This window comes from Haliaeetus albicilla, chromosome 16 (genome assembly GCF_947461875.1).
Source record: "Haliaeetus albicilla chromosome 16, bHalAlb1.1, whole genome shotgun sequence".
Taxonomy (NCBI): Eukaryota; Metazoa; Chordata; class Aves; order Accipitriformes; family Accipitridae; genus Haliaeetus; species Haliaeetus albicilla.
The window spans coordinates 31,962,515-31,972,621 of record NC_091498.1 but is presented as its reverse complement, the minus strand read 5'-3'; the positions used below and the strand labels follow the sequence as shown (position 1 = coordinate 31,972,621).

General features: G+C 69.2%; 3 protein-coding genes across 3 annotated transcripts; 1 reads left to right on the top strand and 2 right to left on the bottom strand.

The window, feature by feature from the left end:
* Positions 1 to 1,029: 1,029 nt before the first annotated feature.
* CHURC1 (churchill domain containing 1) lies at positions 1,030 to 3,001 on the top strand. The gene is made up of 5 exons (XM_069804337.1): positions 1,030 to 1,175; positions 1,263 to 1,398; positions 1,842 to 1,912; positions 2,526 to 2,623; positions 2,752 to 3,001. The coding sequence occupies exons 1-4, from the start codon at positions 1,137 to 1,139 to the stop codon at positions 2,616 to 2,618; spliced, it is 339 nt and encodes a 112-aa protein (XP_069660438.1). The 5' UTR covers positions 1,030 to 1,136; the 3' UTR covers positions 2,619 to 2,623; positions 2,752 to 3,001.
* A 610-nt stretch (positions 3,002 to 3,611) lies between these two features.
* GPX2 (glutathione peroxidase 2) lies at positions 3,612 to 5,096 on the bottom strand. Its single transcript, XM_069804322.1, has 2 exons — positions 4,228 to 5,096; positions 3,612 to 4,135 (listed from the first exon to the last, which is right to left on the bottom strand). Exons 1-2 carry the CDS (start codon positions 4,450 to 4,452, stop codon positions 3,785 to 3,787), a joined length of 576 nt encoding a protein of 191 aa, XP_069660423.1. The 5' UTR covers positions 4,453 to 5,096; the 3' UTR covers positions 3,612 to 3,784.
* A 389-nt stretch (positions 5,097 to 5,485) lies between these two features.
* On the bottom strand, positions 5,486 to 8,984 carry RAB15 (RAB15, member RAS oncogene family). The gene is made up of 7 exons (XM_069804319.1): positions 8,762 to 8,984; positions 7,249 to 7,309; positions 7,046 to 7,106; positions 6,861 to 6,938; positions 6,686 to 6,775; positions 6,085 to 6,150; positions 5,486 to 5,990 (listed from the first exon to the last, which is right to left on the bottom strand). The coding sequence occupies exons 1-7, from the start codon at positions 8,883 to 8,885 to the stop codon at positions 5,835 to 5,837; spliced, it is 636 nt and encodes a 211-aa protein (XP_069660420.1). The 5' UTR covers positions 8,886 to 8,984; the 3' UTR covers positions 5,486 to 5,834.
* Positions 8,985 to 10,107: the final 1,123 nt, after the last annotated feature.

The following is a 10,107-nucleotide window of genomic DNA, read 5'->3' as shown; positions in this document are numbered from 1 at the left end:
CGGCTGGGGCGAGCCCTGCCTCCTCCTCCTCCGGCGAGACCCCGGTAACTCGGGCTGGGTCCCCGTCCCCCCCCGGTCCCCGCTGTCCCCCCTCCGGCTAGCCCAAGGCGCACCTCAGCTGGCCCTGGGGGTCTCCCAACCAGGTTTGGGTGTCCCCCAACTAGCCCTACCTGTCCCCCAGCTCTCCTCGAGTCGCCCTGGCTAGTCCCAGGCACTCCTGGCTAGCCCTGGGGGTGCACCTGCTAGTTCCCAGGCACTCGCCAGCCAGCCCTGGGGGTCCCCCCACTAGTCCCAGGCACCCACCAGCCAGCTCTGGGGGTCCCCCCACTAGTCCCAGGCACCCGCCACCCAGCCCCCGGTGTCCCAAGTAGCCCTGGAGGTCCCCCAGCTAGTCCCAGGCACCCGCCAGCCAGCCCTGGGTGTCCCTAGTAGCCCTGGGGGTCCCCCCACTAGTCCCAGGCACCCGCCAGCCAGCTCTGGGTGTCCCACAGTAGACCTGGGGGTCCCCCCACTAGCCCCAGGCACCCGCCAGCCAGCCCTGGGTGCCCTCAGTAGCCCTGGGGGACCCCCCCCCAGTCCCAGGCACCCACCAGCCAGCCCTGGGTGCCCACAGCAGCCCTAGGTGTCCCCCTGCTAGTCCCAGGCACCCACCAGCTATTGCCAGGCGCCCCCCAGCTAGACCCAGGTATCCCCCAACTAGCCCCAAGTACCCTTAGCTAACCCTAGATGCCCCCAGCTAGCCCAAGCACCCCCACAATCAGTCCTGCTTGCCCCCAGCCAGCCCCAAGACCTCCCCAACTCCGCGCTGGCTGCCCACACCCCACCGGGGGGGCTGCAGGGGCCGGCTCCGAGCCGCTCACCGGGCCATCCCGCCTCACCCGAGGGGGTCAGCCCGGGCTGGGGGGGGTGTGTGCTCCGGTGGGGGCTGGAGGAGACCCGGGGGTCCCACCGCCCCGCCCACCTCACCTTAACTCTGCCCTCTCCCCCGCAAGCCCCGCCCACATATACCATCACCACCCTCAAGCCCCGCCCACAAGGCGGAGTTATCGCCCCCGCAAATCACGCCCACCCACCGCTAAGCCACGCCCCTCCCCGCGCCGGCGGAAGTCTCGCGAGATCCGTAGGACGGCGGCGGGATGTGCGGGGGCTGCGTCGGCACCGAGTACCCGGAGCGGGTAGGCCTGGGCCGGGCCGGTGGGTGGGCCGGGCCGGGCCCGTTTAACGTTACCGGTCCCGGTCCCAGCTCTGTGCTGCCGCCTTAGGGCACTACCTGCCTGGAGGGCGGCTCTTTCCTCCTGAATTTCGTCGGGTGCGCGCAGTGCGGCCGCCGGGACTTCGTGCTGCTCGGCAACCGAGCCGCCGGCCTGCACGGCGGGGACGAGATCGTCACCTACGACCGTGCGACGGGGGACGGGGTTTGGGGGGGGCTGAGGGCCCGGGGGGGGGGCTGGGGCTCGGGGTGGGAGGAGGGGGGCGAGGCCTGAGGGGGGGTTAATTTGGGGAGGGAAGATTTGGGGGATCGATACGCGGAGGGTGGTGATTGATGCTCTTGGGGGGGCAGGGGGTGGGGAGGTGATGCTCGGGGGGGATCTCGAGGCTTGGGGAGGGCGGGGGTGTCAGGGAGCTGATGGTCCTTAAGGGGGTTGGGTGGGGGGGTTGATGCTCTTGGGACCCACCTCGGGGACTGGGGCGGGGGGTGTCAGTGCCCCAGGGGATGAGGGCAGGGACAGAGGGTGGGGGCTTGTCCCCAAGGGACTGAGGGGATTGGGGAGGGGGGGGATACCCCCTGGGAGCAGCCGGGTCCCCCCAGCCCCTTAACGACTGTCCTCTCTCCTCCACAGACCTGTGCAAGAACTGCCACCACCTGATCGCGCGCCACGAGTACACCTTCAGCGTGGTGGACGACTACCAGGTACGCCATGGGGGGGCGGCTTGTCCCCCCGCAGCCCCTCTCCCGACTCCGGAGACATCCTAAGCCGAGCCCTGGGCTCTTTCTCTGCCACCGGGTTTCTGCAGCCGCTCTGCCATGGGCAGCCCCGCTCATTCCCGCCTGCCCTGGCAACCGCAGGAGGGAGCCAGGTGGCTTCGGAGGCGAGCCATGGTGCCAGCCTGGAAGATTTCAGAGCCGTATCCCTGTGCTCGGGGCTACCTGGAGCTCTCTGGCACTAGTCCCTGCTTCGTGGCGGGGGGTAGCCAAGCTCACCTCTCACCTCCCGCGCAGCCCCTGTATGGGAATGTCAGTGCGTGGCCCAGAGCGGTAAAACGTGGCTGCGTGGTGGAGGGCCCTGCGGCTCTCCCAGCCCTCCTCCCTGGCACATTTCCTATTCAGCAGCTAAATGCTGGAAAATGGGCTCAGGGGAGCCAGTGGGGCTCATCCTGGGGGACGAAACAAGATCCCCCCCAGGTCTGATTGCAATCGAGGATCGGGTGCCGGCTCCGGCTTGGGTTTCCCTAGCTGTGCCCTGAGTGGGGCTGTGGCAGACCACGGCTATGGCAGTCCCCCCCCCTCTTTTGTCCCACCGCAGGAGTACACCATGCTGTGCCTGCTCTGCGGCCGGGCCGAGGATTCCATCAGCATCCTGCCCGATGACCCCCGCCAAATGACCCCGCTCTTCTAAAGCCGGTTTGTATCCTTCCTTCCCGCTCCCCACTGCGCAGAGCCGCGGCACCAGGAGATCCCTGGATCCCTGGCACGGGGATCCCTGGAAACAGTGCAGTCCCTTAACGTGATTCTCTTCGCCAAACCTCCAGCCTGGATGTGGCGGATGCCTGATGCTGGATGCTCCCCTGTGCCTGGCGGTGGCTCAGCTGTGCCTGCTACCCTGCAGCTCCGACTCCGGCTGCAGGAACGGGGTGTAGCACCATGGCCCGAGCCCCCCTTGTGCTGAAGACGTGAAGGGGGCCCAGCATATTGTCACTCCGAAAAGGGGTCCAAAAAATGCCCGCCCCATCCTGCCTCAGGAGCCCACGTGTGTGGGGGCAATAAATGTGACATGTTACAGCTCGGTGGTGCAGGCGGGAGTGCTTTGGGGGTGGGCTTCACCCCCCCTGGACTCCCTGTAGCTGATGAAGGGTGTTGGGGCCCAATGCAGGGATCGGGGGGGCTTTTCCCGTCCCGGGAGCCCGTGGAATTCCTGTCCCTGTAGCGGATCTGGCCCTTCCCTGCATCCCAGTGCCCGCTCTGCTCACCAGCACTCTCCCAAACCCTGCTGAGAAGTGACTTAATTATTTTTGCTGCCCCAGGGGCTACGTGGGAGCCCATGTGGGGTCACTGCACACACCACCACCCCCCCTCCCTGCCCCGGGGCCCATTTCCCTGTGGGGTGTAACCCAGCCCTGCCCCGCAGGGGGATGCATGTTCCTGGGGCGGGTGGAGGGGGTGGGGAGCCGGGTGAGCCACGGCTGCCAAAATCACTCCCCTGGGGTGAGGTGCTGCTGTTGGCGCCCAGCCCCGGCAACACCCACGGGGAGCTCGGCGTTGCCAGCCTGGCTCCGCTGCATCCCTGCACCACCATATCCTGGATCCAGCACCCCGAGGCTGCTTCCTCCTGCCTGCCCCACGGCTGGTCCCCCGGCAGCCCCCCACAAACCACACGGACGCGGGTATGCTCCCCTGTGGCTCGTTTATTGCCGCCAGCCCTTGCCACCCCAGTTGCCCTGGCCCTCTGCCCCCATCGAGCCCCCTCCCCATGGCAGTTTCGGAGGGGGCCGTCACCCGGCGGAGGGCTGGGGCTGTCCGGGAGGGGTGGCAGCCGGCGGCGGGGGGGTGATGCCAGAGCCGGCCCTACTTGGCCAGCTTGAGGAGGCGCTGGATGTCGGGCTCCAGCTGGGCGGTGGGCATGCGGGGGCTGTAGCGCCGGAAAGGTTCCCCCTCGGGACCCACCAGGAACTTCTCAAAGTTCCAGGAGATGTCGGAGCGCTGCACTGGGCTCCAGGTGAGGAAGCGAGGTTCGGTCATCAGGTGTGCCGCCTCGTCGGCCGGTGCAGGCAGGTGAGCCTTCAGGTAGGCGAAGACGGGGTGGGTGTCCTGCCCATTCACCTGGCACTTCTGGAAGAGGGTGAAGTTGGGCTCGAAGCCACCCCCTGGCCGCACATGCTTCAGGCTGTTGAGGATCTCCTCGTTGGTGCCATTCTCCTGCGGCAGGGAAGGAAAAAGCCGGGGCCGTGTCGCATTTTCCCGCTCCTCACGCCCAGCGCCGGGCAATGCGGTGACCCCCGGGGACTTACCTGGTAGCCAAATTGGTTGCAGGGGAAACCCAGCACGACCAGCCGCCGGGGGTAGCGGGCTTGCAGCTGGTTGAGCTGGGTGTAGTCCCGCACCGTGGTGCCTCAGAGGGACGCCACGTTCTCGATGAGGACCACGCGGCCCCGGAAGACGTTGAAGTCCACCTTCTCCCCCTGCAAGGAGGTGGCGTTCAGGTCGTAGAAGGACTTGGCGATGGGGACGGTCATGGCTGCGGGTGCGCGTCTGCCTTCCCCACGCGCCCGTCGGCGCACCTTAAGGGCTGTCCAGCACCCACGTGATGTGCCGGTTCCAAAGGTTTCCTCGCCCCGCCGTGACTTGGCAGAAACCGGAGCCGTCCGACCCACCCGCTGCCACCCACCCGAGGCGGGAAGGAAGAGGCAAGGCACAGGTGGCACGGGGCCAAGGCGATGCCTCTACCTGCCTCAATAATTCATGGCACGGTCTGGCGCAGCGTGACTGCTCTTCCCCGTGCCCGCAAGCTGTGGGATGCCATGGGGCTCGGTGCCTCCAGCCTGGCATGGGCTGTCCCCGAGGGCTGGGAACAGCTGGGGGAGTCACGAAATAACGGGAGTCCCGGAGCTGGGGCTGCAGAGGGTGCGATCCAGACCCAGGCGAAGGGGGGGAATGGGTGCCCCAGCGCATCTCCTTCCCCGGGGCTGCCTTGGCATCGCCCCCAGGGCCTCCTGCGCTTGCTGTCTGGTGCCTGCTGCCTTCCCCCCAGTGCCCACCAGTCCCAGTGCCCACTGGTCCCAGTGCCAGCATCCACCCTGGCACACATCTGCTGTGGTACCCTCCATTGTCTTGGTACCCACCCACCCTGGTACCTGGCAACATCCTGGTACCCAGCAGCATCCCAGTGCCCACCACCATCCCAGTGCTCACCCATCCCAGTGCCCACCACCATCCTGGCGCCCGCTGCCAGGCTATTTGACCATGATGGCCATGTCCCTGCCGGCAGCCCCACCGGGTAGCGGTGATGGACACGATGCCCCACGGACCCGTCCCCCCCAAGCCTGGAAAGGGGACACCGTGCTGGCAGCCCCGGAGCAGCTTCAATTATTGATAACCGCTCGGGTTGCGGTGGCCCAGCTCTGCCCGCGGCACTCTGCCCCACTTGCCCGGTGCCGGTGGTTGCCCTGCGGTGTCAGGGGCTCCGGTGGGGGCACGGCCGTCGTGGCACCACGCCACCGGCATGGCACTGTCCCTGCAGCCCCCCGCGGCAGCGCATGAGCCACTGGCCACCTCCAGCATCACCTTTATTCTGCAAACCGTGTGTGTGTGTGTGTGTGTGTGTGTGTGTGTAAACATGGGGAGGGGGTCCCACGGGCACAGGGTGGGCATACAGCACCCGTGACACCCCCCCCACCCCTGCCACCAAGGGGGAGCACGGGTGTCAGGGTGGGGGGCACCCCTGCAACGCCTGCCAGGCCCCCGCCATCCCTGAGGGGGGGGTCCAGGGTCACCCCCCACCACCAGGCACCCGCTGCCCCCCACCCCCCCTCCTCCACTACCCCAATCCCACACCCACTGTGTCCCCCCCAACACAGCCCGGGGGAGGGTGTGGGGGGGGTTAGGGGGGGTTCAGGCTTCAACACCAGCAGCCTTTGGGGCTGTCCTCGCTGCCCAGGGGCTGCTGCTCGTCCTCCTCCAGGCGGGCCAAGGCGGGGGCGCGGGGGGGGCCCCGCAGCCCCTCCAGCTCCTTGCGGTGTGCCTGCAGCACCAGCTCCGTCAGCCGCGTGAAGGACTGCGGGAGAGGAGTGGTGGTGGTGGGGGGTGAGCCTGGGGGACCCCCCACCCTGGCCCCCCCCCAAGTCCCATGTCGGCCCACCCCCCCGCACCTCCTTGATGTTGAGGTTGCTGCAGGCGCTGGTCTCGTAGAAATCCATCCCGTACTCCCTGGCCAGCTGCAGGGCGAGGGGCCGGCGGCGGCATCACCATAATTTGGGGGGGGGGGGATGTCACCAACCCCGGCCCCCCCCCCGCTGGCACGTGCACAGTCAGGCACGGACAGACGGACAAGCTGTGCTGCCTGTGGTGGCACTGGGGGGGGGGGGGGGCGGGCTGGCACAGGGGCATCCCCTGGGGGGCCAGACAGTGGGTCAGGTGTCCTGAGGGGGGGCACTGGGTGTTTTGGGGGTCCCTGGCCACGCTGGAGGTGCAGGGGAGGCCTGGGGGTCTTCGGGGGGGGGAACAGAGAGGCTTAGGAGCAGCCCTGGGGGTGCAAAGGTACTGTGGGGGGGTCCCTGGACTCACTGAGGGGGGGGCTGGGGATGCTTGGGGTGCAGGAGGGTTGTCCCTGGACACAGGCAGGGCTGCAGGAGGGTTGTTGGGGTCCCTGGGGAGTGCAAGGGGGGGCTCGGGGCGGGGCGTCCTTTGCCATGCTGGGGGTGCAGGGGGGGGCCCTGGCCCCCCCGGGGGCACACGCCAGCCCCCGCTCACCTGCAGCCCTTGCTCTTTGGCCACTTGCCTCTTGTGCTCCTCGTCCGCCTTGTTCCCGATGAGGATTTTCTGGACACCGTCTGGCGCGTACTGGGGAGGAGGGGGTGGTGTGAGGACTCCCCCCCTGCCACGGGGTGGGGGACGGGATCGCCCCAGACCTCCCCGCACCCCCGACCTCATCCACGTCGCTTGCCCACTTCACGATGTGCTGGTAGGAGCGCTCGCTGCCGATGTCGTACACTAGGAAGATGCCCTGCAGGAGAGGGGGGAGTTTACACCCCCATTGACACACACACAAACACCCCTGTGCCTCAGTTTCCCCTCTCCTGTGCACCAGGATGGGACCCCCCCACCCCGTACCTGTGCCCGCCGGTAATACTGCTTGGTGATGGTCTGGTACCGCTCCTGGCCTGCCGTGTCCCTGCAGCCGGGGAGAGCGGGTCAGGGCTGCCACCCATGGCACGAGTTCGTCAGGCCTCAGCCCCCACCCGGGGGGGATGGGAGCAGGGTTCAGCCCCCCCCCCTCAATTCCCCCCACCCCAGGGCCTGGCACCGGCACTCACCAGATCTGTATCCGCACCTTAATGCCGTCCACTTCAATGGTCTTCATCTTGAAGTCAACTCCTGGGATGGGGACCGTAGAGGTTACAGGGTGCCCCGGCATGTCCCCTCCATCACGCGAGCCGCTGCCACCAGGGTCCCTCTGGTCCCCCCACCCTCTTCTGGCCCACCCCAAGCCCGGCCATGCTGCCAAACCGGGTGCCGGGACTCGCCCGTGCCCAGAGCCGCAGCCCCGCCGTGGCCTGGTGCCCCGGTAGCAGCCCGGTGCCGGTGCCCACACCCGGGCCCAGCGGCCCCGGTGCTGGGTCACTGCGCGGATGCTGGCCCCGGTCCCGCTGCCGGGCGGGTGCTCCCGGTGCTCCCCGTGTCCCCGGTTTTGCCGTGCTGTGGCTCCCCAGTACCCCCAGTTCCCCAGTGCCGCAGCTCCCTGGTGCCCCTGGTTTTCCCGGTTCCCCAGTGCTGCAGCTGCCCGCTGCTCCCGGTTCCCCAGTGCCACAGCTACCCAGTGCCCTCAGTTTCCCAGTTCCCCTGTGCCACGGCTGCCCAGTGCCCTCGCTTTCCCAGTGCCCTGGTACTGCAGCTCCCCGGTGCCCACGGTTTCCCGGTGCTCCCCGTTCCCGGCTCCCCAGTGTGCCCCAGTTCCCCAGTGCCATGGCTCTCCGGTGCCCCGGTTTCCCAGTTCCCCGGTGCCCGCTGTTTCCCGGTGCTCCCGGCTCCCCCATGCCCACAGTTTCCCGGTTCCCTGGTGCTGCAGCCGCCTGCTGTTCCCGGTTCCCCGGTGCCCACGGCTCCCTGGTTCCCCGGTGCCCGCTGTTTCCCGGTGCTCCCAGTTCCCTGGTGCCATGGCTCCCTGGTTTTCCTGTTCCCCGGTGCCCACGGTTTTCCATTTCCCTGGTGCTGCGGCTGCCCGGTGCTCCCGGTAACCCAGTGCCACGGCTCCCCAGTTCCCTGGTGCTCCCGGTTCCCCACTGCCCACGGTTTTCCCGTTCCCCGGTACCACTGTTCCCCGGTTCCCACGGTTTCCCGTTTCCCCGGTACCACGGCTCCCCAATTCCCCGGTGCTCCCGGTTCCCACGGTCTCCCGTTTCCCCGGTGCCACAGCTCCCCGGTTCCTACGGTTTCCCATTTCCCCGGAGCCACGGCTCCCCACTTTCCCGGTTCCCCGGTTCCCACGGTTTTCCCATTCCCCGGTGCCCCTGCTCCCCGGTTCCCTCGGTTTTCCCGTTTCCCCGGTGCCCCTGCTCCCCGGTTCCCTCGGTTTTCCCGTTTCCCTGGTGCCCCTGCTCCCCGGTTCCCACGGTTTCCCATTTCCCCGGTGCCCCTGCTCCCCGGTTCCCACGGTTTCCCATTTCTCCGGTGCCACGGCTCCCCAGTTTCCCGGTGCTCCCGGTTCCCCCGGTTTTCCCCTTCCCCGGTCCCCCCCGCTTTTTCCCGTCCCCCCCCGCAGCATCCTCCAGCTCCCCGCCGCTGCCGGGTGCTCCCCGTCGTCCCGCGGCGGTGCCGGTGCGGCGGTACCGATGGTGGAGATGTGGGCGGGGTGGAACTGGTTGTCGGTAAAACGGCAGAGCAGGCAGGTCTTGCCCACCCCCGAATCCCCCAGCAGCAACAACCGGAACAGCACGTCGTACTGCTTGGCCATGGCGGGCCGGGCCGGGCCGGGCCGGGGCCGCCGCTGCCGCCGTTACCGGGGGCGGGAGCGCTGCGCCGCCGCCGCCGCCGCCGGGCTGGCACCGGGGCGGGGCGGAGGGAGGGAGGGAGGGATGCTGTGGGGAGGGGGGGACACGGGGGATGCTCCGGGGGAGGGGGCACGGACACGGGGGAGGGAGCACCGGGGACGCACCGGGGGATGCTCCGGGGCACGGACACGGGGGAGGGAGCACCGGGGACGCACCGGGGGATGCTCCGGGGCACGGACACGGGGGAGGGAGCACCGGGGACGCACCGGGGGATGCTCCGGAGCACCGGGAGGGGGACACGGGGGATGCTCCGGGGATGCTCCGGGGGATGCACCGGGGAAAGGGGCGGGGGGGGGGGCACGGGGGATGCACCGGCGGGGAGGGGGGCGGCAGGGGACATAGGTGGGGACACCGGGGGGATGTACTGCGGCACCGGGGGGGGACACGGGGGGTGCACTGGGGAACGTGGGGAGGGGGCGGCCGGGGAGGCACCAGGGACCCCCCCAAGGAGAGGGCGAGGGACACGAGGGGGAACGGCCGGGGGTGCGGCAGGGGACACTGGGGGGACACGGGGAGCTGCACCCGGGGAGCACCACGGGGGGCCGGGGGGGGCATCCGGGGGGCACCAGGGGGCACCGGGGGGTCCCGGCGCTGAGGGACCCGAGGCAGGGCAGTGGGTGCTGGTGCGCGGTGGTGCGGTGCTGGGGTGCAGTGCTGAGCACTGGGGTGTGGTGCTGGGGTGCAGTGATGCAGTACTGGGGTGCAGCTTTGGGTGCTGGGGTGCAGGGGTGCGGTGCTGGGGTGCAGTGCAGAGTGTTGGGGTCCAGTGGTGCAGTGCTGGGGTGCAGTTTTGGGTGCTGGGGTGCAGGGGTGCGGTGCTGGGGTGCAGTTTTGGGCGCTGGGGTGCAGCATGCGGCAGAGGAGGCTGCAGTGGGGCAGGCCGCGGCGGCACAGCACAGCAGAGCAGCGCGTGGGGCAGCATGGTGGCGAAGACGCCACGTGGCGACGCAGCAGTGAGGCAGCACTGCCGCAGCGCCGCAGCGCCCGCGCGCCGCCGTGCAGTGACAGCCTGGCGCGAGGCCGCGCCGCGGCACGTGGGCATGGTGCCGTGCGGCGTGGAGGGGACGATGCAGGGCCGTAGCGTGACAACACAACGCAGAGTGTGAGCGCAGCGATGCAGCACTC